General features: G+C 67.2%; 1 protein-coding gene across 5 annotated transcripts in view; it reads left to right on the top strand.

Annotated features, from left to right (window-relative positions):
• The window catches only part of CELSR1 (cadherin EGF LAG seven-pass G-type receptor 1), a 102,586-nt gene extending 75,926 nt beyond the window's left edge, over positions 1–26,660 (top strand). For 2 of the 5 annotated variants that reach the window (XM_036237683.1, XM_036237679.1), the window contains 22 exons: positions 1,385–1,505; positions 1,836–2,019; positions 2,255–2,356; positions 2,989–3,083; positions 3,467–3,676; positions 4,567–4,750; positions 5,693–5,836; positions 7,246–7,450; positions 8,159–8,326; positions 9,973–10,099; positions 11,701–11,901; positions 16,089–16,263; positions 18,816–18,928; positions 19,254–19,333; positions 20,270–20,396; positions 21,126–21,251; positions 21,679–21,773; positions 21,985–22,088; positions 22,363–22,512; positions 22,907–23,140; positions 23,544–23,805; positions 24,579–26,660. In XM_036237683.1, the coding sequence (XP_036093576.1) occupies positions 1,385–1,505; positions 1,836–2,019; positions 2,255–2,356; positions 2,989–3,083; positions 3,467–3,676; positions 4,567–4,750; positions 5,693–5,836; positions 7,246–7,450; positions 8,159–8,326; positions 9,973–10,099; positions 11,701–11,901; positions 16,089–16,263; positions 18,816–18,928; positions 19,254–19,333; positions 20,270–20,396; positions 21,126–21,251; positions 21,679–21,773; positions 21,985–22,088; positions 22,363–22,512; positions 22,907–23,140; positions 23,544–23,805; positions 24,579–24,603 (3,232 nt within the window). In that variant the 3' untranslated portion in view covers positions 24,604–26,660. The remainder of the gene's footprint in view (positions 1–1,384; positions 1,506–1,835; positions 2,020–2,254; positions 2,357–2,988; positions 3,084–3,466; positions 3,677–4,566; positions 4,751–5,692; positions 5,837–7,245; positions 7,451–8,158; positions 8,327–9,972; positions 10,100–11,700; positions 11,902–16,088; positions 16,264–18,815; positions 18,929–19,253; positions 19,334–20,269; positions 20,397–21,125; positions 21,252–21,678; positions 21,774–21,984; positions 22,089–22,362; positions 22,513–22,906; positions 23,141–23,543; positions 23,806–24,578) is intronic. The other 3 variants (XM_036237680.1, XM_036237681.1, XM_036237682.1) reach the window with 3 other exon arrangements.
• Positions 26,661–27,320: the final 660 nt, after the last annotated feature.

The following is a 27,320-nucleotide window of genomic DNA, read 5'->3' as shown; positions in this document are numbered from 1 at the left end:
CCAAGGGGAGGGCGTTTCAGGACAGACAGACCAGCGGGGCTGAGCCGGAGAGCAGACACAGGACGAGGCCAGCCTGAGGGCTCGGTGGGCCATTCCTGGGGGCCGTACTATCCTGAGCGCCTCCTTCACGGGGAGGCAGGCGGGCCCGGGAGGGGACCTGTCCTGTAGCTGGGGACAGAGCTCGGCTTTGTGGGGCCGCAGAGCCAGCAGAAAAGCGGCAGGGTCAGGGCGGGTCTCAGAGGCCTCTGGCTCCCACACAGAGCGTGGTCGGAGCAGGCGGAAGCCGGAGACAGGGCGGCCAGCCCGGGGTCTGGCGCAGCGTTCCCAGGGCCTCGCGCTGCAGGCCTTCGGGACTGAAGAGGGGGTGAGGAGAAGGGGTTCACCAAGGCCCTGGGGTCCCCACCTGTAAACTCAGATCCGTGTTCACCAGACTGGAGCCCCCGGGCCCAGGAACCCGCCTGGCCACGTTCACGGCCCTGACGTGAACAGAGCTGGTACTTGATAACTGCTCGTCGGGTGAGCGAAGGGTGTGAGAGGTGGACGGGCAGAACGCCATAGGCCGGGGTAGTAAGCGCAGGGCGGCGCTTCGTTTGAGGGGTGCTCGGGGAGCATCCCGCAGGCAGGCGGGTTTGCAGGCGGTGCTCGGGTGAACCATCAGGTCAGGAGCGGAGGCCGGGTGACGGTGACAGGCAGGCAGCGGCCGGCCCCTGGGAGGGGCGGGCCTGGCCTTGTCGGCTCCGGTGTTGATCCTGCCGGGCCTGGATCCCGAGACGGGACCGGGCGGGTCCAATGATCCTCAGCCCACCGAGTCCAGCCCGGGGCTGCACAGAGCCGACAAAGGCACACGCCACGTCCATGGCAAGGCTGCTCTGCGTGTCTGTGGGGACCTGGGGACCTGGGCGCTGCAGGAGCCTCGGGCAGCACCTGGGAGCCGGCAGGGGTCCTGGGTCCCGGGGGAAGCTTGCCCAGGGCAACAGGGCCTGTTCCGTGTGGGGCCGGGGTCCTAAACGGCCAGCCCGGCGGTGGGGTCAGGTATTTCCGCGCCCTGGGAACCAGGCCTCGCGGTGGGGGTGCCGTGGTAGTGTGAGCGTCCGTCGTGACGTCCTGTTAGCAGAAGCCTGGGCGGGGGCGTCGCCTGTGCCTTCCAAGTGGAAGGAGGAAATGAGCCAGCGAGTTGTTTAAAAGCAGCAGGTCTGCGGGCGGAACCCTTCCAGACGCGGGCTCCTCAAGGCGGGGGGCAGGACATGAAATTCTTAAGGGTTCGGGGGGTGAGGGCGAGCAGAGATGGAGAGGCACCCGGGCCCCCAGGTGTCCCGCAGGCTCGCGCTCGTTCTGAGAAGGAGGGTCACGTGACCTTCCACCTGCCGCCTCTCCTTCCCAACAGGATCAACCTTCCGTGCCCCAAAGGCTGGTGGGGGAACCCCGTGTGCGGGCCTTGCCACTGTGCCGTCGGCAAAGGCTTCGATCCCGACTGCAACAAGACCAACGGACAGTGCCACTGCAAGGTGAGGCCCGGCCCGCAGGAGGGTGGCGGGGGTGCGTCCGGCACCGTCTCCGCGGGCGCTGAGCCCAGGGAGACGTCCACGGGCGCCGGCGCGCACACGCGCACACGGTCTCTGCACGCGTATCTCGGGTCCTTTTCAGGGGAAGGAGGCCGGTGGCCGTGAAAGGCCTTTGCTAGGGAACGAGGGAGGAGTGGCCCTCCGGGGAACACGCCTGCCTCGCCCGGCAGCGTGGGCGGAGGGCCGCGGGGAGGGTGCCCCACGTGGGAAGCGTCCCGCAGGAGCAGGGCCCGCGCCGGCGTCCACAGCCCCGCGTGCTTCTGGCGTTGGCAGGAGAATCACTACCGGCCCCCGGACGCGGACGCCTGCCTGCCCTGCGACTGCTTCCCGCAGGGCTCCTACAGCCGCGCCTGTGCCGCGGACACGGGGCAGTGCGCCTGCAAGCCCGGCGTCGTCGGCCGCCAGTGCAACCGCTGCGACAACCCCTTCGCCGAGGTCACCGTGCTGGGCTGCGAAGGTCCGCGTCCCCGTCGGCGGCGTGTGTGTGTGTGTGTGTGTGTGTGCGCGTGTCCAGCGCACACTCAGCAGCCCGCCTGGCCCCGGGGGATGGTGGTGCTGGAGCCCGGGTCACGGGTCACGCCCTGCCCGGTCCAGCCCTGCGAGGGGTCTAGGGGCCGGTCTCAGTGGGGGCGGGGCCTCCAGGGAGGGGCGTGGCCATGCCGGCTGAGGGCCTCCTCTCCTCTGCGTCCCAGTGACCTACAGTGGGTGTCCCAGGGCGTTCGAAGCTGGCATCTGGTGGCCGCAGACCAAGTTCGGGCAGCCGGCCGCGGTGCCGTGCCCCAAGGGATCCGTGGGTAAGTAAGTGCCCTGGGCTGCGGCCTCCGTTCCCGGCGGGAAACCAGATAGAGGCGCGCGACAAGCGTCTTCACCGCTCAGTGCGGTTCTCTTTGTAAAGTGGGGTCCGGGCTGCGCCCGCCTGGGAGGGGAGCCGGGTCTGGTGAGAGGTCGCTGGGCACACGCAGGGCCCGGCCGCTCGGGGGAGAGGTCGCTGGGCACACGCAGGGCCCGGCCACTCGGGGGAGGTCGCTGGGCACACGCAGGGCCCGGCCACTCGGGAGAGGTCGCTGGGCACACGCAGGGCCCGGCCACTCGGGAGAGGTTGCTGGGCACACGCAGGGCCCGGCCGCTCCGGGCAGGTGTGGTGTGCAGGGCTTGCGCTAGTACATGGCAAACGAGGCCGGTTTCTTTTTTCACGGACTTGCCCAGATGTCCACGTCGCTGGGCTCAGTCAACTGTGGACGTCAGGCCGTATGGCGGTGGCCCAGGCCTGAGACCAGAGTGCCCGTGGGGGCTTCGTGGCCGTGGCAGCTGCCGGGCCCTGGGGCAGCGGGGGACGGGCATCGCGCCAGCTTCGGGCACCCCGGGCAGACGCGTGTGGACCGGCGGTCGGGATTTCGGGCCTCACGAGCCCGCGGTCTGCCCCCAGGGAACGCGGTCCGTCACTGCAGCGGGGAGAAGGGCTGGCTGCCCCCCGAGCTCTTCAACTGCACCACCGTCACCTTCGTGGAGCTCAAAGCCACGGTAGGGACCCGCGCGCGGACCGGGCCGGCGGAACAGGCGGGCGTCCAGGCAGCCGGGCCGTGCTGGCCAGAGGCCGGCTGTGGCGCAGGATCATCTGTCCTGGGCGCCCGCGGCCGGAGCATTCTCTCTCCCCTGGGGACCCGCTCTGCATCTGGCCCCCTGACCCCTAGTGCCCAGGTCAAGGCCACGCCTCCCGCGTGCGTCTCCCCGAGCACCTTTCAGCCCCCCAACCCTCGTGGTTCATGTGCCGTCATCGGCCAGAGCTCGCGTGTGGGTTTCCCACGTTCTGTCCTGACGAGGAAGCCCCGCCCCCCCTCCCCCCCCCCCCCGGGAAGCGGTGGACAGGGGGTTCTGCAGACGCCGCGTCGGTTCCCTCGTTTCAGAACGAGAAGCTGAGCCGCAACGAGACGCGTTTGGACGGGGACGCGTCCCTGCGGCTGGCCCGGGAGCTGCGCAATGCCACACAGCACACGGGCCAGCTCTTCGGGGACGACCTGCGCACCGCCTACCAGCTGCTGGCCCGCGTCCTGCAGCACGAGAGCCGCCAGCAGGGCTTCGAGCTGGCCGCCACGCGGGACGCCGGCTTCCACGAGGTAGGGGGCGGCGGCAGTGCGCCCGGCGGAACCTCCCCTCTCGGGGGCGGGGGGCCTGGGCCAGGGCAGAGGCCGGCGACGCTACTGGCGGGTGCTGGGCGCGTGCGGGTCCCGCCGTCGGGCGGCAGCGCTGGCTGGGCGTTTGGCGTGATCTGTGCGGCTCACGAGACCTGGTCCCCTTGCTTCACACGGACACGGCCCCGGGGGCACAGTGCAGCCATCGCCCCGCTTTGCAGGGAGGGGAGCCGAGTCACAGCCCTCGGAGCCCCTGCCCCTGCCCGCACGCCCCCGCGCAGACCCCCCGCGTCAGCCAGGTTCATGATTTGCGTGCAAGACGCATCTGTTGAGGGAAACCGCGAGGAAACTCGCGGCCGCGCCTGCCGTCGGCCGGCAGAGCCACCTCGCTTCCCCGTACTCCGCTCCAGGCGTCCCCGTCAGCGCAGCGGCTGGGGGCGGCCTGCCCCGCCCCGTCCGTGCGGAGCAGCGGGGGGTCCCCTCTCCTGCCTTCAGCCCGTGGGAGTTCGTTCCCACTTTGAGGCTTTGCGAACAGCAGCTTCTCCTCCCGGTTTCCACCTTGGGCCGGGGTCCCCGAGCCCCACGACGGGCACACGTGTGCCTCACGCCGCCCCCTCCCCGCACACCCCGAGGCGTGCGGGGGCGGCGGCGGCGTCACACGGTCACCCGCAGTGGGGCTGGGTTCTCGCGTGCCCAGGGCGTCTCCCCTTCGCGTCTCGGGGTGCATGTGCGAACCCCAGCAGGCTTCTCCCAGACACCCGGCTGCCCGCCTCCGAGCTGGAAACACCGGCGGCCCCCGCCCCCCGTCAGCCAGGCCCCCGCAGGCCGGCATGCGTGCGAGCTGAGCGCCGTCTGTCTGTCTGTCCGTCCGGCAGGATGTCGTGCGCGTGGGCAGCGCGCTGCTGGCCCCGGGCACCAGGGCCGCGTGGGAGCTCATCCAGCGGAGCGAGGGCGGCACGGCCCGCCTGCTGCGGGGCTTCGAGGCCTACTTCAGCAACGTGGCCCGCAACGCACGCCGGACCTACCTGAGGCCCTTCGTCATCGTCACCGCCAACATGAGTGAGGGCCGCGGGCTGGCGCGGGGGGCGGCGGGGCCCACAGGAGGAGCCCCGGGTTTGTCTGGGGTGCGCGGCCCCAGCGGGGCCTTCGCCTGGGGAGTGGTCGACAGCTCCGGCCTCCGCTTCCTCGTCCGTGAGATGGGGAGGCGGGACCCTCCTCGTTCAGTGTGTCCAAAGCCGGTTAGAGAGACACACACATCACTCCCGGGCCCAGGAAGTCAAGGACGGGCGTGAGCAGCGGTGTCAGGGAGGTGAGGTGCCACAGGCTCGAGCTTGTGGCCCGCGGGCCTTTCAGAACTGGGGTGTGAGGCTGTTCAGGCACGGGATATGGGCTCTGCTCGCTCAGAGAGGCCAGGCCCACAGAGGGACAGGGACAGTGGCCGGGTACCGGGGCTGCAGGGTGGGGCTCCGCCCGGCCTGGCCAGGGACAGGGCTGCCCACAGCGCCCAGGACACACTGCCCCGGGGTCAGGGCTTTGCAAGAAGGGAGTCTGGAGGTAGCAGCAGCCCCCGCCTCACCCAGACAGAGCGGGCAGAGTCCTCGGTGGCCTGTCCTGTGGGGGGGCTCTTTTTCTCCTGCAAGTGTTTACTAAGCCCCACGTGGGGTGACCGGGCAGGACCCAGGGATTGTCCCTTCCCAGGGGTGGCCTCCGGATTGCGCAGTCATCACCCAGAGGCAGCGTCGCTGCAGGGAGGGGGCGTGCGCGGCTCACACTTTGGCCGTCGCCAGGCTCGCCTCCAGACCCCGAGCCTGACGGTTCTCAGGCGCCAGGTCCGACCGCTGGACTTGCCGCGTGTCCCCCAACCCCGCTTCCCATGTGGGGGTCCCGCTGTGCAGCCTCAGGGCTGGAGGACATGGGGAGACGGGGCTTCCGGACGGGGGGGGGGCGCGGGTCCTGCGGGAGGGGCCGCGAGCCGTGTGACGGAAGCCGCGGTCCCCACAGTCCTCGCCCTGGACGTCTTCGACACGTTGAACTTCACGGGAGCCTGGCTGCCGCGGTTCGAGGACGTCCGCGAAGACGTCCCCAGAGAGTTGGTATCCTCCGTGTTCTTCCCGGCCGACTTCTTCACGCCGCCCGAGAGAAGAGGTGAAGCCCCTCGGGGGCCCAGGGCTGCCCTCGGGGGCGGGGGGGCTCCTGCCACTGCGGGGGGCGCCCTGGAGGGTCCCCACCGCAGAGCACGTCCCGTGGGTGCACGTCGCGGCCCTCCCTGCAAATGGTGGGCGGGCTGGCTGGGGGCGTTTGCTGGAGTCAGACCAGGCGGCAGCGGCGGGTCCCCCCGACATGGTCGCTGGCTCGTCACGTGACAGACGAGCACGCGCTCGGTGCGAGCGCCGGTCTCCTCGCCACGCAGTGAAAAGCTGCCTGTGCGTAGGTAAGATTCTAGAATCCCCCCCCCCCCCAACAAAAACCAACCCGGGAGCTGCAAGTCTTCACTCCTGCCTGGGGTCACGATACCCAGCGGCTGGAACGTTTCGAACTGTCCTGAGGCGTGTCTCGCAGATCCACCCCAACCGCTGAAAATGTCTCAAAACCAGGGGGGATTGGCAAGCGTGAGACCCCGTAACGAGCGGTTCAAAGCCGGGGACGCTTGCGGTGACTTAGGTTTGTCACGTGTGCGATTCGGGCGCCTCGGCGACGCGTACGGAGGTTTTTCCCCCGACGGTGGCTCGGCCGTCCCCTGCCCCCGCCCCCACCACGTTCGGGGTGACTAGGGCTCCGAGGCAGCAGAAAGGGGTGCTGCCTCCTGCACCGGGGCGAGGTGTCCTGGACGCCTCTCCCGAGGGGCGCCTGCGCACCCGCCGGCCGGCCAACGGGTTAGCTGGAGCCACCGTGAGCCAGTCGGGTCCTCGGGGACTAAAGCTTTAGACCCAGAGACTCCTGTGGGGCCAGAAGCAAACATAGGGTGGGGGCACCGTGTTCTCTGCTCCTGGGTCATCAGGCACTCCCGAGGCCACCACGCCCAGGACGCCGTCCCCCGACCCTGCCGTAGCCTCTCGTGCCCCGTGCCTGGGAGACGGCAGCCCCTGGGTAGGGGAGGCTCTGACCCCCCCCCCCCGGCCCCCAGCCTCTGGGAACCACTGTCCCCCGTCCTGTCTACGGATGCCACCAGCCCGGGAGCCGTGTAGACGAAATCACGTGACGCGACTGGCTTTTCTTGCCGAACATAACAGGCTCGGGGTTCTCCATGTCCTCGCGTGCGTCAGGACGTCCCCCGAGGGCCGAGTGACGCTCCACTGCGTGCACCCCACGCCACTCATCCGTCTGTCCGTTGGTGACACCGGGCTGCCCCCCCCTCCGGCCGCTGTGCACACGGGGACCAGTGTCTCTTGAGCTCTGCCCGCCGTTCTTCGGGGCGCGTGCCCAGAGTGGGTTTGCGGGGCCACGCGGCACTGTTTGACCTTTTGAGGCGCCGCTGCCTCGGGCGGCTCCTGCTCACGTGGCGAGGGATGGGCGGGGACACGGGTGTCCAGCTCCGTCCCCTGCTCACGTTGCAGAGAGTGCCGCGGTGAGGCCGGCCGGCCGGAGGGCGGCCCCGCAGACTGCCCGCCCGGGGCCCGGCGCCGAGAGGGCGACCCCGTTCCCGAGGCAGAAGCGGCACCCCGAGGAGCCTGGCCAGTTCGCCGTGGCCCTGGTCGTCGTCTACCGGACCCTGGGGCAGCTGCTGCCTGAGCACTACGACCCTGACCGCCGTAGCCTCCGGTAAGGCCGGTCGCCCGACCACCCGCGTGAGGACAGCCCCGCCGTCGCCTGTGGACAGAGGCCCGGGGCCTGCGGGCGGGCAGCGTCCTGGGGTTTCTGCCGGGAGCACCCGGCACGCACCCCGCCTTGCGCCTCGGTGGGCACCGAGCCCCCGGCTCACCGGTGTCGCTCCTCCTGGGAGGGACCGTCCTGCACCCGTTTGCCTCGGCCACTGGCGGCTCAGCACTGAGCCGCTTCGTGGACGCCGGCCGGGACAGCGCACGCCGCCCGGTGGGCCTCGCGGCTCTGGTCAGAGGCGGGCGCACGGCCGAGCCCCACTGCCTGCCCCTTCCTGCCATGGTCCAGGTCCCCCCGGGTCTGTCGTCCGTCATCCCCCTGGGTGGCCCCACGAGAGTCCGCCATGAGCCGCCGGGCCGCGTGTCGGGCGCTTCGTCTGCCGCATCGTGGGGCGCGGGGGGGGCACATGGCTGCCCTTGGCTTTTAAATTCCTAAGTTCACCTTTGCCCTGAGTGTGGCCCATCAGTGACAAAACCTGCGCTGAGCCCGACGGGGCCTCAGCCCTTCCGGGGAGCGGGGCCGCGGCCCTGAGCTCGCGGGCCGTGACCCCTCCCCCCCCGACCCCCGGCCCATGTCCCCGCCGTGGTCACACGTGGGCGTCAGCGACCGGTTCACGCGCGTTTTCCGGGTGCTCTCGCCCCCCACCTGCAGGCTGCCGAACCGGCCCGTCCTCAACACGCCGGTGGTGAGCGCAACGGTGCACAGCGAGGGTGCCCCGCGCCCCGGCCCGCCCGAGCGGCCCGTCCTGGTGCAGCTCGCCCTGCTGGAGACGGAGGAGCGCACCAAGCCCGCCTGCGTCTTCTGGAACCACTCCATCACGTGAGGGGCGCCCCCGGAGCCGGCGGCCACCTCCGCCCGAGCTCTGCGTTCCCGTGGGGGGCTTCGCCGGGGCCGGGGTGTGCCCGCAGCTCCCCAGCACTCTGCAGGTCCCAGCGCCCCAATGCCGAGTGTCCCGTGGGTCGTTCTCTTGGTCTATTGCACCCCTCTGGCCTCTCGTGGGGGAGGGGGTGTCTCGCTCGGGTGTCAGAGCCCGACACGTACAGTTACGTGCACACGTATGTACACACGCACGTACACACACGCACGTACACACACGCACAGATATACGCCTGGAAACGAGGCTCGTGTGTGTGTGTGTGCACGCCCGTTACACACCTCCGTGTGCACACATGCACCAGGACGCACACACCTGGGAAGATGTGCACACGGGACATGCACAGGCCGACGTGGAGACGGGGCCGGTCACCTGTGAGGACGGGGCCGGTCACCTGCAGGCCTTGCGCGACACAGCGGCCACCACCAAAGGAGGCGGGGCTCCGTCCCGGACACGGGGGGCGGGGGCGCAGCGCTCAGAGACTGGGAGAACAGCGGGGAATCCCACGTGGGGGGGTCCCCATACCGGAAGGGGGTGCCCGACCTCACCTGGCCCTACCCGCTCCGCCCCCGCCCCCACGCTTGGACCTAGGACAGAATTTTGTGCATCTGGGAGTTTGTTCCTGGGCAACGAAACATTCCCCAAAGGAATCATGGTTCCACGAGAGCGAGCGGGTGCCCACCGAGCCGGGGTGCCTCCGGGGTGGGCAGGTGGACCGCCGGCCTGCAGGGCCCCGCGCCAGGAAGCAGGCTTGGCTCGGCACAGCCCGTGGGATTCTTCCCGCCGTCTGCGTTTGACAGGTTCTAGTCAGTGAGCAGGCGGCGTGGTGTCTGGGCGGTAACAGGCGCTCGGCTTACGGGAGCGGGTGCAGGGCCCGCTGTCGCCACGGGGCATGCGTGAGGGTCTGCCCGGCCTGCGGGAGGCTCGGCTGAACCCGGGCGGTTGGCTCTCATCACCTTGCCTGCTGTATGCGGCAGCTCTCGCCCCCGGGTCTTAAAAGTTCCTGCAAACATGCTTTGGCCTTCACGGCCCGTTTCGCAGATGAGTAAACCGAGGATCAGAGAAGCGACCGGACTTTCCCAGGCTCGGGGAGGGCAGGGCCGCCTCCGAGACCGAGACGCGCCCACGGGCAGCTCGTCGCGTGGAGCTTCTCAGGCAGGAATGATGGCGCCCTGCTTCCAGGCGGTGGCCGTAAAACGTTGTGCAACTGAGAGATGAAAGAGCAAAATGAGCTGAGGTGTTATTTCTTGAATCATCGAGGCTCCAAAGAAGACTGAAGAACAAAGCGGCCTTTCTAACAACTAGTGTTTCTGACAAAAGGGGCGTGCGGTGGACCCAGGAGGTCCCCATTTACGCTTTACTGCTGGATGACACATCGGACGGGAACTCCGCAGGCTGCTTCTTCGGGGCCCTCGCCAGCCACCGAGGAGGAGGGGCGGGGGAGGGCGCACACGGTCTCACGCGGCCGCGGGGGCCCAGGTCCCCATGGCGGTGGCAGCGGGGCTTTGCCTCGGGCACGCTCCAGCGGGGGCCGGTGGGCCTGGGAGACCCCGGCAGTGGAGGGAACCACGTGCCCCCCCTCTCTCCACAGCACCGGTGGGACCGGAGGCTGGTCGGCCAAGGGCTGTGAGCTGCTGTCCAGAAACCGGACCCACGTGGCCTGTCAGTGCGGCCACACCGGCAGCTTCGCCGTGCTCATGGACGTCTCCAGGCGTGAGGTGGGCGCAGCCCCCGGGGGGACCCCCGCTGCCCCGCAAGTGTACCGGGGGCATTGACCCCACGGGGCACTTAGGCCTCGCCCTAAACCTGCCCCCTCAACACGCTGTGTCCTTCCTTCCAAGTGCTAAAACGGGTCCGCTCTAGGAGTGGCCAGAGTCCGTTAGCATCTCCATAACAAAACTCCCTCGAAAGGGTTTCAGGGAGGCCAGGCTGTAGGGAGAAACAGGGACGGCGGACCCGGCCTCAGACGCCAGAGACACGCTGCCTGCCCAGCGACGTTCTCAGCGGCCTGGCCCGGGGCGCCGGCGGGGGGCAGAGGGGCGCCAAGGGAGCAGCTTCCTGCAGCGCCAGGCACACTGGCCGAGAAGGTGCAGGAGGCCAGGCCAGGGGCCGCCCGGCGCGGTGCGGATGGTTCCCCTCTGGCGTTTGCAGGGCCCTGGGAGTGCGCCCCGCCCCCCCGTCCCCCCCCCGCCCCCCTGCCGTGGGGCTGGTGGCCAGGTCAGCCTGGGTGGGGGCGGCTGGAGTCCAGGTGCCAGAACAGGCCTGGGCGGCCTCACTGCGGCCGCCTCTCCAGGCCTGGCTTCTGTCCCTTGTCCCGGGGGGCCGGGCTCCCCGCCCTCCGCTGCGCAGCGCCCAGGTGTCTGTCACATTCGTGGGAGGGCGAGTCAGCCGTGAGTTGCTCCTGGCGGGCCTGGCGAGCATCACGGCGATGAGAGGAGAGGGCGGCCCCCGGGAGTCCTGCAAGTGTCCTCGGGCCCTCGCGGTCTTTGTCTCTGTGCCCTGTGGGCGTACCTCTCTGGACAGGAGGGGACTGGACATGTAGGTGGAAGAAGGTGGGATTCAGGTAGAAGAAATGAAAAGGGCAGGAATCGCGGCTCCTACGGCCCCTTCTCCAGCCTGTGGTCCCTCAAGGCCAGATGTCATAGGACCCCCCCCATGGGGGCAGGGCCACAGGGCCGCAGCCTCCAGGGGACACCAGAGTTAGCTGCAAAAGAGAAGCCCCAGGCACTCAGGCGCCCCCTCCCAGCACTGGCCCCCCTGCCCCACCGCCCCCCACCAGGCGACGCCTGCTCCGAATTCCAGGCGAGTTCAGAGCATGCTTCCCAGGTTGCCAGGGAACCAGGCCTCTCGCTCCCCAAATGCCAAAGTCCCGCAGGGCGGGGGCCCGGACCACCGTCACGTCTTGCAAAGCCCGGGAGACAGTGGCGGTGCCCAGCAGGGATGGCCACCCGCCTCCGGCGTAAACGCGGCCTGCTGGCCAGGGCTCCCGGCTGAGGGCTCGGGCGGGCGGGCCCGGCGTGTCCTGGGCAGCTGCATCCACGTGCGAGGTTTTCTAACTGTCATGCTCGATTGTGGCCTCATGTCCACACCATGAGATCCTCCGCCTCGGCCGCGTCCGGGCCGCGGGGCAGGGCCCGAGGCGCGTCTGCCCCGCCGTGCGGCCGCCACTGCAGAACCGGCTCTGTCTCCGGTTCGCCCGGCGTTCGCCCGGCGGGGCCCGGCAGCGCGGCCCACGGCGGCCGCCGTCAGCGGTCCCCGTGCCGCAGACGCCCCGCGGGGGCCGCGGCCCTCACCGGCCCCTGTCCCCGCCCGCCCGCAGCACGGAGACGTCCTGCCCCTGAAGACCGTCACCTACGCCGCGGTGTCCGTGTCGCTGGCCGCGCTGCTGGCGGCCTCCGTGCTGCTGGCGCTGGTGCGGACGCTGCGCTCCAACCTGCACAGCGCCCACCGGCACCTCGCAGGGGCGCTGTTCCTCTCCCAGCTGGTCTTCGTGGTCGGGGTGGCCCAGACGGGGAACCCGGTGAGTCCCCCCGCCCCGCGCCCTGTCCCCCAACTCCGCCCTACGCCTGCGCCCGTGGCCGGCGGGCAGACCTTCCCCTGAGGCCGGCGCGGTGGGGGCTGGCTCTGGGGGGTCGGGTGGGCTCTGTGTCCAGCGGGGTCTCCCTCCGGGGGCATCCGTGGGAGCCGCATCAGAAGGGCCGGGGGCTCCAGTCACGACGACTCTTACTTTCCTGACCAGACTCAGTGATTTCAGCAGAAGGTGCAGTCGCCTGTCACAGCCCAGAGGCCGCGAGCTGTGCCTTGAGCCGCCGCAGCCCGAGGAGGTGTGACGCGCTCTGGGGCGGGCTTCGCTGTCTGCAGTGTGTCTCACCCCTGCACGTGGCACCTTCTCAGGAGTCGTGGCTGTGTGTCCTGGGACAGCTGCCCTGCCCCTCCAGATAGGCAGAGGAGGCTGGGACAGGCCCGGAACTCGGGGTGCTGGCGGGGAGGGGGTGCAGACAGGGCTGAGGAAGAGGAGGGCGCCTCCTGAGAGAGAGTGAACGCAAGCAGGAAGGGCCCGGAGGGGACACGGGGTGCTTCCCTGTGACCTGGTTCAATACAGGGTGTGCTTCTCAAGCCGCCCCAGGTCGTGTAGGTGTGCGGGGGCCACCTGGCCTCCTGGGGTATCGTGCGGGCTCCCGGGTGTCACAGGAGCTTACGGGGTGCCGTGTGTGCTCGTGGGGCTTTGCATAAGCTCGTGGGGGTTATGGGTAATTAGATGATGCAGGCGGTGGGGTGGGCCACCCCACAAACACCCAAACCGGTCTGCAGACACCCCGCGAGGAGTAATTGGAGGGCTTAGCAAAGTAGCTGGTTGTCCTGGAGACCTGTGTGTGAAATCGGGCATGGAGGGAGGGGTGGGCTGGCGGCTGCGGGGACCCTGGGCTCTGGGGCAGGGACCCACCTTGGCGGGGAGCTGGCCGCCCAGCCAAAAAGCAGCCGAGGGGGAGAGAGGTTTGTGGCTTTGAGTCCGTGGCTGGTTTTCCGTTTTACAAAGAGGATTTTCAAAATACAAGGGTCACAGCCCGGCGTGCTGGGCCACAGGTGGAGGGAGGAGCAGGCCCTGTGCCTGAGGCTCTACGGATGTGGTTCCGGTGGAAGTGGCCCCGGGGAGGTGTGCTCTTCACAGGTGACAGAGCCGGCCCAGCGAGGCTGGTGACCTGCCCAGGGCCATACAAAGTGTCTGTGACTGAAGGTGACCCGGATAGCCCTAGGGAACTCTGAGGCCCGCGGACCATCGTGCGTGCATGCACCGTGACCCCGGGAAGCCGAGAGGTCGCCCTCGCCTCTGGATCCCTTCTGCGGTGGGCAAGCGATGGGCTGCCCCGCCCCGCCAGGTGCGGCCGACGTAGCTGCTGTCCCTTCGTTCCTCGTGTTCTGAGCACCCGCTGCCTGTCACCATGGTTAAGCCACCAAACACCCAGATGCAAAAAGCCCTCCCCTCCCCTGCATGTCCTCGGAACCCACCTGCCGGACAGGAACACAAAGGACAGGTGCCCGATGGCGCCCTGGTGGGGGCCCGGCTGAGCCAGGTCCGGGGACCGTCCTGACCGCCCATTCGCCGTCCAGTGGGAGGGGTCCAGGGCAGGCCAGGGGCAGGTCGGGGATCCGGCCACCCAGAGCCCGAGGGGCCGCGCCAAGCACTGTGCAGAGCCATGGCTGGGTCTGCGTTCCAGGAAGGTGACCTCAGCGATGGGGAAGGTGGGGGGAGGGGTCTGGGGTTCAGAAGAGCAGTGGGGGGCTGTCTTCGTCAGCCTGGTGGTGAGCCCCAGAACTGAGGGCATGAGAAGGGCAGGTGTTGGGGCCGCCGGGGAATGGGGTGTGGGGGAGGAGAGGGGTCGGGTCTGCAGAAGGGACAAGCAGGTGGGGACTCCATGTGGGCTGGAAACTCGGGCAGCGGCGAGTCTGGGCGAGGCTGGACACTCCCCTCGGGGGGCCGAGGCGAGCATGAGGAAGCGCCCCCCACGTGAAGAGGAAATGAGTCTGTGGGAACGGACAGGCCCGAGGACAGGAAGGGGAATGAGAAGACCGGGATGGAATCTGCCAGCCAGCCGGCCGGAGTCGCCGCGCGCTTGAGCTCTCCTCCTCATGCGCTGCGAGCCGCGGGGCCCCTCCAGACCCTCGCCGGGCAGCCAGACCCACCTGTGAGGAGAGCGTGGGCAGTCCCACCCGATAAGTGCGTAGAGACAGGGCGTCGCAGGCCGACAGCTTGAGAGGGTGGCTCCGATGGCTTCAGTGGCTTCTCAGCTGTGACATCGGGGGTCCAGGCCTGTCGCAGAGGCCTGACCCCTAAGCTGGGCAGGGGGAGGGGACCCCCCATCCCTGAGGAGGTGCCACTGCAGCTGGTTCTCTGCATCCGGCCGGGCCAGGGCGGTGCGCCTCCACCGGCCTGCAGGCCTTATCAGTGCATCTGCGGGACGCCCCGCGACTCACTCCAGAACCCTTCGAGTGGTCTCGTGGGGGGATGTGGACTTGGGGCGAGCCATTCGCTGTAACTGCCCGCCACACGGGAGGTGCCCCGAGGCCCGCCCTCCTTCCCAGGCTGCTGGGGGTGGGGGGCCTCGTGGCACCCTGCGCCCCGACGGGCAGGACAGAAAGGAATGCGGGTGCCTTGGCTCCGTGCCCGCTCCTTACGGGTTTCTGTTGACGCACCGTCCCGTTGCTGGGCGAGGTGTCTCATCTCCCAGATTTCTGGCAGGCGGAAATGATTTATTGTGCCTTAGCGTTTGGTCTTTGTTCTGGAAAGGCAGCACGTTTACCGCAGAAGTCCGTGCAAGTACGGCCCCGTGAACTTTCAAAAGGGGTTTCTAACGCCTCATTTTTTTTAACAACCAAAAAAAAGTGTTTTTCCGCGTTTGCCTTCCTCGCGGTTTAAAGGCCGCGAGCCGCCAGCCCCCTCGCTGGGCCCCGTCTCCGCGCACGGGGAGCGGGGCCGTTCGGAGCGGGGCGCGCCGGGCCCCGGGCTCCGCCTGCCGCCCCCGCCCCCGCCCCATTCCTGCCGAGTCTGGCATCTGGGGCGGGGGGGGGGGGGGGGGGAGAGGCAGAGGGCGTGTCTCCAGTCGCACCCCGAGCTTGTCGTTTTCCGCTCGGGTCCTGCTTCGTACCGCGTTTGACGGACGTCACTGTGCACAGGTCGTCACCACTGGGGTTTCGTGTCCGGAGGGAAGGGGGCCGTTGAAGCTGACGTTCTCAGCGAGCCGGGGGTCTGTCGAGCTCCCCGCGGGAGACACTGACCGGGCTCCTCGGCACGTCAGGGTGGCGGCCGTCTGCCTCCTCCCGCCCTGCTTGCCCGTCGAGGTCCAGGCGTCCCCGTGGCATGGACTCTGGGACCCTGGGAGGCTGGACAGACTGTGACTGGGGTGGGGGTCAGGACAGGGCTCTCCACGTCTGTCCTGCTGTCCAGGGACACGGGCTGGCTTCCCAGCAGCCGGATGCTGTCCCTCAGCTGCCCTGGAAGTTGACTTTCTCTTCGTGGCGCTTGGCCACCGGCCAGACAGCCACCTGGCGCTTGGCCACCGGCCAGACAGCCACCTGGTGCAGGAAGGACAGGAGCAGCATAAACGCTCGCCTCCCCGTCCTTCCTGCGGCAGAGACGCGAGGCCCCCACCAGCTCAGGCTCCATGACTCGCTGTCACTTGTCCCTTGAGGCCGTGAAGCACAAAGCCCCTCCCTCTCTCTGGCCACTTCCGCTGGACCCTGGAGACCTGTGCAGGGGTCGGGGTGGTGGGCCAAGGTCATGGTCTGGGGCCCTCAGCCTGAGCAGGCCACCTCCACAATTTTTTTTTTTTTACTTTAAATTAAATTTCAAAATTTGAAACCATGATATAAAAACACAAATTTCCAGCTTCTACTGGAAATACTAGAGGCTCTGCCTACCTCTGGCCCCCAGGCTGCGCTGGCTCTTGGCACTGATCTGGGCTGGGGAGGGTCCCGGGGACCCCAGGTGCCTCGCCCCCACCCCGTCCTCTCTTCCACGTCGGGAGCCTGAGGCGCTGTGACTTGTGGCTCTCAGCGCTCTCGAGTGAATCGAACACAAAAACCAAAGAAGTCGATTTCCCGCTTCGGGCACATGGACCCTCGCGGTGGGCAGGAGGCGGGTCTGGCCTCGCCCCTCCCACCCGGGCCCCCGAGGCCTCGGCCCGCGCTGAGCGGCCCCTCTCCTGGCAGTTCCTGTGCACGTTGGTGGCCATCACGCTGCACTACGTCCACATGAGCGTCTTCGCCTGGACCTTCGTGGAGAGCCTCCACGTGTACCGCATGCTGACGGAGCCTCGCAACGTCGACGCGGGGCCCATGAGGTTCTACTACGTCGTGGGCTGGGGCATCCCGGCCATCGTCACAGGTGAGGACGTGGGGGGCCCGGCCGGGGACCGGTCGCCACGGGGGACCCGCGTGACGTCCCCGGCCCCGGAGCCCGCGTCAGGGAGGCCAGCGCCCCACACCGCCTGGCCTCCTCTTCCTTCTGTACCCTCCCCAGCAGAGGAGGCCCCAGCCCTGCACACTTGTCCGCGCACACGAGTGTGACCATCCAGTCCCCGCTGTGGGCCGCAGCTCCTGTCCCGTGTGAGCTGCTTGAGGACTGGGCCCCGGTCTGCTCAGGGTGCCTGTGGCATTTAGTCAAAAAGCCCATGTCTGTGCCACTAGTGAACTCAGGTGTGCGTCCTGGTCTAGACTGTCCCCCTGAGGGCAGCTGCCCCCAGCCCCAGGGCCTCAGGTGGCGGGCAGGGAGTTCACTCACTGCCACAGGCGGGGCCTCACCCGTACACGAACATCGTGGACCTCGGCCGCTGGTGGGTGACCCCGAGGCCCAGCGCAGGGAGGGGACGTGACTGCCGGCATGTCCCGAAGTTTGAGCGCAGGTGTTTAGTTTGCTAGGCCCCCTGCCTCCAGGTACCACGCACGGGGGGGCTTAGAGAAACGGGCCGTCCCCGCACCGTCTGGAGGTGTGGAGGCGTGGCGGGCTGGTTCCTTCCGGAGGCTGAGGGACTGGGGGACGGTCTGCCCGGGCCCCCCTCCCCCATCGCTGCAGCCTCACCGTCATCGCCTGTCCTCCCCGGGCGTCTCTGTCCCAGTCACCCTCCCCCCCCCCCCCGTAAGGCCACCGGTCACCGGATCAGGGGTCCGTCCTAAGCCAGTGTGGTCTCATCTCGAGATCCTTAACTGGACTGTTTCCAGATAAAGCCACCTTCGCAGATTCGGGGGCTCAGGAGCCGGACCGACCTTCCTAGGGGGCCACCGCTACACTAGGGGTGTCCCCACAGCAGGAAGTCACCGAGGGGTGTAGCAAGGAGCCCTCCGAAGGGGGTGCTGTCTGCAGAACCGGGGTCTGCGCCCAGAGGAGCGTGCCTCGGAGGCCGCGGGGGGCCACAGCCTGTGCCGAGCCTCTCGGTTAGCACCTTCCGGCGCTTGTTAGAACGGTGACAGTTCTCGACGGAGCCCACCCTCCCATGAGGCGCCTGTGCGGGCCAGACCCCAGGCTGGGCATGCCACATGGCCACTTCCGGTGGGGCCGTCCCCATGGCACAGGTGACGTTAAGTGGCTTTTCCTCATTCAGGTCACCAATGCTCATGGCTCCAGGCGGCCATGAGTGACACAGGGGAGGGCCCTCGCCCCCACCCCCACGCCCCCTGAAGCTCCCGTCTGCTGGGTCTGAGGGCCTGACCCGGTCGGGGGGCAGGCGGGTGTCAGGGCCAAAGGTCTGCAGAGGAGGAGGTGGGGGCAAGGCCCCAGGCCGAGGCCCCCGTCTGAGGTGGGGGTTGGTCTGAGGTGGGGGTCGGTCTGAGGTGGGGGACGGTCTGAGGTGGGGGACAGTCTGAGGTGGAGGACGACTTCCCTTGGAGAAGCTCAAGGCCGTTTTCTACATGTCTAATAAAACACCTAACCTGGGAAAAAATGAGCCTCCCGAGTTACCTGTGAAATGCCTTGGAGATGGCTTTGGCTTTGGGATCTAACTTCAGACGTTTCACATTTTTAATTTGTTTTAAAAAAAATTTTTTTTTAACACTTAAGTCTTTTTCCAAAGAACTGAAATGGATTCCGGGGAGCCTCGGGCCGGGCCGGGGGCGCTGGCCGGCCATGCCACCGCCTCCGGGCTGTGTGTGCAGCCTCGTCACACGCTGGCCGGGCACGGGTGGCCCTCGGCCTGGCCTGTGTGTCCACGCCGTCTGTTGGGGGGGGGGAGCGAGTATCACACACGTCCCCATCTCTGCTCCACCCTGTGTGGTCGCCTCGGGTGCCCCCTCCAAACGGCTGGACGGAACAGAGCATCTCTTCCCAGGCCCTGCGAGGGGCTGGCTTCCGGTCTGCTGGGCTCCGGAGCAGAAGGAAGGGCAGGCTGTCGGAGGTCATGGGGCCTGTCCCAGCTCGGGCCCCCCAGAAGGGAGGGCGGGGTCAGGGGAGGCCGCGGCGCAGAGCGGGCAGGTCGTGCGCGCCTCTCTCCGGCCGCTGCCGCCCTTGTCTCCCTGTGGTGACCCTCAGCAGCCCCAGCCCCGGGGGCTCCTCGTAGCTGTCCAGGCCCACATGCGCATGGTGCTCTGTCACTTGGCACTGTGAGGGGCTGTGTTTTGAGGGGACCTGGGCCTTCGTCACATCCCACCTGTTTATCTTGGGCTCCGGGCCCTTCCTGCTGAGGGCGATGCTGGGGTCCTGCCTGGGTGGGGCTGGGAGCGCCGTGTTTGCGGCCACACCCGCCGGGGCCGGCCGCCGGAGGGTCCCTCGTGTTTGCGGCCACACCCGCCGGGGCCGGCCGCCGGAGGGTCCCCCGTGTTTGCGGCCACACCCGCCGGGGCCGGCCGCCGGAGGGTCCCCCGTGTTTGCGGCCACACCCGCCGGGGCCGGCCGTCGGAGGGTCCCCTCCCGGGGCGTCCCCTCACTCACCCCTCCTTGCGGTCCAGGACTGGCGGTGGGCCTGGACCCCCAGGGCTACGGAAACCCTGACTTCTGCTGGCTGTCCCTGCAAGACACCCTGATCTGGAGCTTTGTTGGGCCCATCGGAACGGTTATAATTGTGAGTGGGGTTCTCGGGGACATGGGAAGCTGGGGTGCCCTCGGAGTGTCGGCTGGAGGGGCTGGAGGGGCAGGAAGGGCTGACCTCACTGTGGTGAGGCCTCGTCCTCGGACCCAGGGACTCCGGGTTCCAGTCCACGTCCACTGTGTCCAGCCCCCGGGAAGGGACGTCCTCCAGGCGCAGGCCGGCACGTGGGCCTAGGGCCTGCCCGTCCTAGGCTCGCCTCCCCGAGGCACACACGACCGTGCTCAGAGGCGTTCGGCTTTTGAAGGTCTGCTGCGCAGCACAGACGATCGGTCACCGGACTTTGTTTTGTTCGTTTCAGGTCAATACAGTCATTTTTGTTCTGTCTGCGAGAATTTCCTGCCAAAGAAAGCACCGTTATTATGAAAGGAAAGGGATCGTGTAAGTTGACGCTAAACCCGGAGTGGGAGGGGGCTGACGTGGAGACCCCGAATGTCTGGTCCATGGAGCCCCTGGAGAGTGCCGGTCACTCCGCGGGCCGGGCCCCTTGGCCACGACCCCGCTCAGCTGCAGCGGTGGTGGGGACAACTGGCCAGGCCAGTTCAGAGGACCGAGGACAGCCTCACAGGTGGGGGTCCGTGGGCCGCCGTGAGGAGAGGCTGGCGGCTGGAGCCTGCCAAGGCGGTACCACCAGGTGGTGTCCGGATCCGAGCAGCACCGGGCGCTGTGGAGCGGGAGGGAGGCTGACCCCCGCGAGGACGGGGGACCAGGGAGGGAGACACATTCGGATCCAGGAGGGTTTAGGACGGAGGCCCGGCAGCGTGTGGTGGGAGGTCACGGAGCGGCTCGGGGCTTTCTCGACGGCCCCCAGGCTCCATCCTCCTCACCTGGGATGGCGCGGCCCTGGGATGGTGCAGGCCAGGGCGGCAGGGGCGACGGCAGTGGGTGGGGGAAGATGCTGAGGCGGAGGTGATGCCGGCCGCAGGGATGGGGGCCCCCCGCAGCAAGAAGGAACTTGCCGCGTTTGGCGGCTGGGAGAGGAGAGGCGACCCGCGAAGCGGCCTCCGAGATGCAGGCCCGGCGGGAGCCGAGGAAGGGTCGGGAGAGGAGGACGAGGGCACCTCTCGGGTGGGGTGACACTCGCCGGGAGGTGGGTGAAGAGACGCCCACCGGGCAGCAGAGGGCACAGGCCCGCCTGGCCCCCCAGAAGGGAGCTTAGAGGGGTGTGGGAAGGGTGCGCGGCTGGACAGACAGATGCGTGAGTGCGGGGCGGGGCGCAGATGGGTGGATGAGAGCGAGTGCGAGCGGGTGGGCGGGGCGGGGCGGGCTGTGGAGTCAGCCCCGCCCCCGCCCCGCCCCGCCCCGCCCCGCCCGCAGCGCCCTGCTGAGGTCCGCCTTCGCCCTGCTGCTGCTCGTCAGCGCCGCCTGGCTGCTGGGGCTGCTGGCCGTGAACAGCGACGAGCTGGCCTTCCACTACCTCTTCGCCGCCTTCAGCTGCCTCCAGGTAAGCGGCCGGCCGATGTGCCTGGCGGGGTCTCTGCTGGGCCAGCCCTGGTGAGGTCATGGGTCACGTATACTGCTCCCTCCCTGAGATGCTTCGACCCCAGCCGGCCAAGAGGGTCCCTGGCAGTGTCGGAACTCCCGGGAGAAACCAGGCCGCACCATGTTCTAGTGCAGCTGCAGCGTGTGAGCAGTGACGGCCGGGTCACCACACACGGTCCCGCCACCGGCAGGAGCCTGTCGTCCTACACTCGGCTCTGCTCAGCGCCTCCCCAGGGGCGGTGCCCCCTGGTCCTCCTACATTGTCGGGACACCATCCTCTGCTCAGCCGCTGCTGGGGCTCCCTGCCCCTCCCCAGACCAGCATAAATCCCACTCATGCCCCCAAGGAGGAGTGTTGGCCATTCACAGTTCACACCAAGGGCTCCCCAGAAAATCGATTAACGACATACCACGGGAGACCCAGGATGGCGTGAGGGCAGTGGCCAGGATGGGGCCCTCCTGGCCCCCGCGAGCAGGCCGCCTTGCCCCGCTTCCCCCAGAAAGCAGAAGCCCTTGTGGCGGATGGCTGAGCGTGGGCCTCGGTGGCGTCTGCAGCCATGGCGCCGGGCACTCTGGGTGCTCAGTGGCACGCGTTGGCGGGCTGTGCTCCCCGCGTCCTCAGCAGCGGGGGGCGCTCAGTGTGGCGGCCACAGGGCCTGGCTCCTCTGCTGACCTGTTGCCCCTCTCCCCAGGGCCTCTTCGTCCTCTTGTTCCACTGCGTGCTCAACAGGGAGGTCCGGAAGCACCTCAAGGGGGTCTTTGTCGGGAAAAAGCCACACCCGGACGAGTCGGCCACCACGAGGGCCACACTGCTGACGGTAGGAGGCACCCAGGGGCGCCCCCAGGGCCTGGCGGCGGGGCTGCACTGCTCACCAGGGTCCGTGTGGCTTCCTGGGGCAAACATCAGTCACGTCTCCACGGCCTTAGTGTCCCTCACAAAGAGGCCAGCACAGAGCCACCCGCAGGTCATGACATCTGGTCTGTCATGGTCGCAGCTCTACTTTTCGGGGTCTCAGGAGGACAGGGCCCAGCCGGCGGGGACCCTGACCCGAAACAGTGGCTGTGGGAGCGAGGCCGGCCTCTGGCCACCACGGGGGGTGGGCGAAGCTCTCCCCTTGGCCTCGTCGGGGCCCCTGTGCTCTGTGCCCGGTGGGGGCTCTGCCAGAGTGGCTTGCTGTGGGGCCAGGGCCACCCTCTGCCCCCTGCGGCCTCTGCTCGGGACGTAAGCAGCCTTCCCGCCCCCAGCGCTCCCTCAACTGCGACACGGCCTGCAGCGAGGAGCCGGACATGCTGCGCACGGCCCTGGGCGAGTCCACCGCGTCCCTGGACAGCACCGTCAGGTCCGCCCCCCGCGGCGCCCTCGCTGTCCCCGGGCTGGGGGGTGGCCCGGCTCTTGGAGCCAGTGCAGGCATGGTCATCGCCGTCCCGAGCCGGCTGGGGAGGCCCCTTGCCATGAGTCCGGCTCTCTAGTTGGCGCTGTTTCCCACGCCCTCGGGGAGTCACGTGTCTCCCCGGACGATGGCGCTCAGCCCACCCTCCCCACTCCTCCAGGGACGAAGGGGGCCAGAAGCTCAGCGTGTCCTCTGGGCCAGCTCGGGGCGGCCATGGGGAGCCAGATCTGTCCTTTGTGCCCAAGAGCACCAAGAAGCCCCACGGTACGTGTCCCCCAGAGGTGATGTCCTGTCTGCCTACACTTCTGCCTCCCAGGGGGCCGCGGGTGGCAGCTTCTCCCTGGTCCTTGTCTGTCTGTCCCATGGTTGTGGTCACTGGAGAACATCCAGCTTTGGGGAGGTGTCTGCCAGTCTCACCATTGGAAAATCAGCAGGGACCCTCTTGCCCTGAAATGCCTGGGACCCGGCGGGCTCTGCTGTGCCCTTGGCAAGAACCCCGGCCCCGGCCTGAGCCCCTGTCCCTTCTGGCCACCTGCAGGCCACGATTCGGACTCCGACAGCGAGCTGTCCTTGGATGAGCAGAGCAGTTCTTACGCCTCCTCACACTCGTCCGACAGTGAGGACGATGCTTTGGAAGCTGAAGACAAGTGGGACCCGGCCCCGGGCCCTGTCCACAGCACCCCCAAAGGTGAGGGAGCGGGCACAGCCGGCCAGAACCAAGAACTGGGCAGCGTGAAAGACAGGCCGGGGGGAGGTGCGGGCAGGGAGGGGGCACCCGCCTCGCCGCCCACACGGTACAGGCACGCGTGTCTTGGGGCTGACCCCACCTGCTATGGGGAGAGCCAGCACAAGGCTCCCGGGTGCTGGGGTGCAGCGGGGGCATTGCAGCCTGAGCCCCTGCTATCAGGATCTTCCCCCTTCAGGCCTCAGTTACAGAACCTGGAGGGTGTGGCCCTGCCAGGCCTTCAGGTCCCGGAGCGTAGGGAGAGGGCCCCCAGGAGGGACAATCTGGAACCTTTCAGGGGTGTGGCTCCTATGGGGGGGGCTCCCTGCTTGTCGAAGGTCATCACCCTGTGTCTCAGTAGACCCGGTGGCCAACCACCTCCCCGCCGGCTGGCGCAAGGAGAGCCCGGCTGGGAGTGACAGTGAGGAGCCGGGCGAGAAGCCGTGCCTGAGGGTGGAGACCAAGGTCAGCGTGGAGCTGCACCTCGACCAGCAGGGCGAGCACTGTGGCCAGCGCCCCCCGGCCGGGGAGCGCAGGGGCCAGCCCAGGCCTGCGGGGGCACCCCCCAGCCAGCCCCCGGAGCAGAGAAAAGGTGCCTGCTCGTGGTGAAGGCCTTGCTGCGTCCAGAAGCCCCTGTCCTGAGAGAGGGTGGTGGATGTGGGGGGTGGGGAACAGGTGCAGGGGCGGCAGGGCCTGCGGGAGGGGCGGGGCCTGTTGGGGTGGGCGGGGCCATGCTGGGCGGGGTGGGCGGTGGCGGGGCGGGGCCTGCGGGATGCGGGTGAGGCGGATCCGTGCCGGACCGGACCGGGTCCTGGGGACTGGGTTGATGTCCAGGCACACAAAGTTGGCCGTCTGACCCCGCCACCGTCTCTGAGAGCCAAGGAGGGTGGGTGGCCCAGCGGGGAGGGATTCTCGGATCCGCAGGGACCGCCCCTGCCCGAGTGCGCGGCGCCAGCAGGTCGGCCTGATCGGCACCTCTGTCGCCCGCGCCCCAGGCATCTTGAAAAACAAGGTCACCTACCCGCCGCCGCTGACGGAGAAGACCCTCAAGTCCCGGCTCCGTGAGAAGCTGGCGGAGTGCGAGCAGAGCCCCGCGTCCTCGCGCTCGTCCTCCCTGGGCTCCAGCGACGGCGTCCGCGGCCCCGACAGCGCCATCACCGTCAAGAGCCCGCGCCGGGAGCCGGGGCGCGAGCACCTCAACGGGGTGGCCATGAACGTGCGGGCCGGGAGCGCCCAGGCCCACGGCTCCGACTCGGAGTGAGTTCTCAGCAGGGCCCCCAACCAACTTCCTCTTTGTCCCCCCCAGGCGCAGGGGTCAGGGGCCTGAGCACAGGAGTGCCAGGCGGGGCTGGCGCACCTCTGGGGGAGGGGGTTCAGCTGGGGTCTGGGGGCACGAGCCAGAGATGCGGCAGAGCTGGGGCCTGTCCTGAGGCCCTGTGGGGGCTACATCAGCTGTCGCCCCAAAGTCTGGGTCAGCCCTGGAGCTCTAGGACTCAAGGCCATGCTGGGCCAAGCATTCTGATAAGCACCGTCTCCCGGGCTGGCGGTCCTTCTACCCCGTCCTGTGGATGAGGAGACAGGCTCAGGGGCGGGGAGCTAGGACCCTCTCAGACCCACCTGCCGACCTGTCCCCATGGCTCCTCCCTCTGATGGACTTCCAGCAAGGAGGGGGAGCAGGCCTTTCAGAATGGCCTTGCTGAACCTCAGGGGACTGGTTGGGTCGCTAACCTTGACTCCCCGGGCTCCGGTGCGTGGCCAGCTGCAGAGGACGCTCGGCTGGGCCTGGCCCGGCCCTGGCTCTCGGGGCTGCAGGCCCGACTTGCCCGTCTTCTGCTCCCTTCCACACATGAGCTTGCGCTCCCTGGAGCTCCCGGGCACTCCTGTCCCCCGAGTGTGTGTGTGTGTGTGTGGCGGGGGGGGGGGGGTCCGCCCCTCGTAACCTAGGACCCGGCCCAGCAGCTGGCTGCAGGGGCAGTGGGGTCTGTCTTTGCTGACTCTCCACCTGCCTGGTGGCTTCTTCCCACGCACAGAGGCAGTAACGAAACTTCAATTTGAACCATCAGGAACCCGTGAGACAAGCCTGTCACCTCCACCCGAGCCTCTGCTGTGTCGTCACGTCCTTGGACCCCGGAGCCCGAGGGGTCACTGCCCGTACAGTGAAGCGGGCCCTGGGGGCCTCCGCAGTGTCAGCCCCGTGACTGGTCCAGCCCCGGGCTGCCCCCAGGGGCCCTGGCTCCATCCAGAGCTGTGACAAGTGCCAAAGGCCACAAGCACGAGGCAGCATGGACCCCCGGGCCAGCACGGCTTGATCCTCAGACTGCAGACGGAGCCAAAACCGTGCGCTGGCCTTGCCAGGAGAAGGCCCGGCACCGGAGCTGACAGGGCCGAGCTGGCCTCGTGTGAGAGGGACCGCCAGGCTGGGCTCGCCAGGGTTTGAGGACGGCGGGCAAAGACCAGAGCGAGGGCCTTCCCGCAGTGCAGGCCCCTGGCCGGCGGCCGCGGGAGCTCTTTGCAAAGGCACCCCTGTCTTAAGTGACTTGTCTTTGAGGAAAAGGTGTAGATACTGTCCTACGTTTGTATGAAACTGTGAGAAGGTGGCGGCCTGTGTGTTTTTGCCTTTGTGCTGACTCTGTTGACACTGGGAGACCCGCGAAAGGGTCTCTCCCTGTTTTTTATATGACGAAGAATGCACAGCTGTGCTTGAACCTGGCTTGCATCGCGGCAGCTGGTGTCCCAGCAGATCGGAGGCGGGAAGGGAAGCGCTTCGGGAGACAGGTCGGGAGTAAGCCGCTAGACACAGGCTCCCGTGCGCACTCGGGCCACCGAGCACGGAGCCCCGGGCATTACACGCGGCTGCCTGAGTTCACAGCACGTTTGGGTTTGGGATGTTTGCCCTCAGCTCCCATCTGCCTCCGTGGCTGTGGACCCGAGACGGGGGTCGGGGACTGGGTAGGACTCGGGGAGCCCTGCTGAGGTCCGTGTGGAATGCAGGTGCCACACGGCGGTGATTTTCACGCCGGCCGTCCCCGTCCCTGGCCACAACCCCCGCACCGGGCCCCACCGTCGGCCCTGCAGGGCCTCCCTGGACCCCTTCCCAGCCGGCCTGGCAGTGCAGGTGGGGAATTCCATTGTCCCGTCTGCTCCTGGTCCCCGCGGCATTATGAAGTGTTCACATGCTCACGATGCAGAGGGAGCTGTGAGGTCTTCCAGGGTGTCACATTCCTTCCTGCCAATTTTCTAGGTCTTTTAGACATCGAGGATCCCCGAGCAGGCTGGGTCCCCCTCCGCCCCCGAGGCTCACCAATTACTTCATTTCGCTTCAAATGGCCAATTGTGCAAAGGGACAAAGCCACAGCCACCCTTTCAATGGTTACCAAGCTGTTTTTTGGAAACTCATACCAAGGATCGGCTCTGACTGTCCCATTGTGGGCAGTTGGCACAGCGTGGCCCCAGGGGCTGTGGAACGGGGCCCAGAATCATTCAGACACGTTTCATTTCAAATCAGGTGCCCAAATAAATTATCAGCACAACTGCTTCCAAATATAAGAAACCATAAAATACAAAAATCAAGTAAAATGCCAAGATCTCCATTCTGTGATTCTGATGAGAACGCGAGCATGTTAGCGACCGAGCGGAAACGCACGTCTGAAACTGGCACGTCTGAAAACTAGTGCGGAAGTGAAACGAGATCGCGAAGCCCTCTGGCCCGCACGGCTGTGTATATATGTGCCTTAACCGGTGGGGCCTCTCGAAGATACTAAACGATGGTACCTTCGGATGGTCACCGCCGACGAGACGCTGTCTGAGTAAAGAATTTTGATATTTTTGAGTCTTTGAACACTCCATTTTCATATTATTGCTTACTCCCCTGCAAATGGGTTTTGCCCTTTGCAGTGTGGTTTTTATTTTGATCAGAACTGTTACCAAAAAAAAACAATTGTCAGTTTTGTTAAGACAGGAAAAATGTAAAACCTATTTTTGTGACTTAAGACTTTATGACAGAGATTAGACACTGGAGGTTTTTTGTTTTTAATGTATATTTATTAATGTTCAGAACACTGGAATTACAACACCAATGAGAAAAGAGTCTACAATAAATTAAGATTTTCGAATCCGTGCTTTTGCCGCGCTGGCTCCTCCCCTCCCCCACACGTCTGCTCCTCCCCCCTTGCAGGGCAGCTGTGGAAGGGCCCATGGCCAGGATGCTGGTGACAAGCCTCGGGGAGTCGGGCCAGGACTTTCTGTTCATTGTCCTTCAGGAGTTTCCTGAGATCTATAAATTTATGTCCTTTACCCAGTTGGGGAAATTTTTAGGGTTTTTTTGTTTGTTTTTCTGCACCAATCTCTTCTGTCCTTCTTGGACTCCAGTAACAGACGTTAGACCTTTGTTACTAGTCCCCCAGGTCTGTGAGGCTCTGTTTACCTGTTTTCATTCTTTTTTTTTTCTCTCTGTTCTTCGGACTTGATCATGTCTAGTGATCGATCTACAAGTTCACTGCCTCTTTCCTCTGTCATCTCCACTCTGTTGAGCCCATCCAGTGAATTTTATTTCACATACTGTCATTCTAAGTTCCAGAGTTTCCGTTTGGCCCCTGTCATAAGCGTTACTTCTCTGCCAGGGACGTCTAGGTCTCCGTGCATTGCTGGAGCGTGCGCTTCGTGGAGCGTGGTTATAACGCTGCTGTAAAGCCTGGTAACAGGACCGTCTGGGCCACTCTGGGGGTGACTTCTGTCGGTCGGTTGCCTCTTAACCTGGCATTTTCCTTCCCCTT

This window comes from Rousettus aegyptiacus, unplaced genomic scaffold (genome assembly GCF_014176215.1).
Source record: "Rousettus aegyptiacus isolate mRouAeg1 unplaced genomic scaffold, mRouAeg1.p scaffold_m13_p_2, whole genome shotgun sequence".
Lineage (NCBI taxonomy): Eukaryota > Metazoa > Chordata > Mammalia > Chiroptera > Pteropodidae > Rousettus > Rousettus aegyptiacus.
Note: the sequence above shows the minus strand (reverse complement) of the source record. Positions and strands in the feature narration are given on the sequence as shown.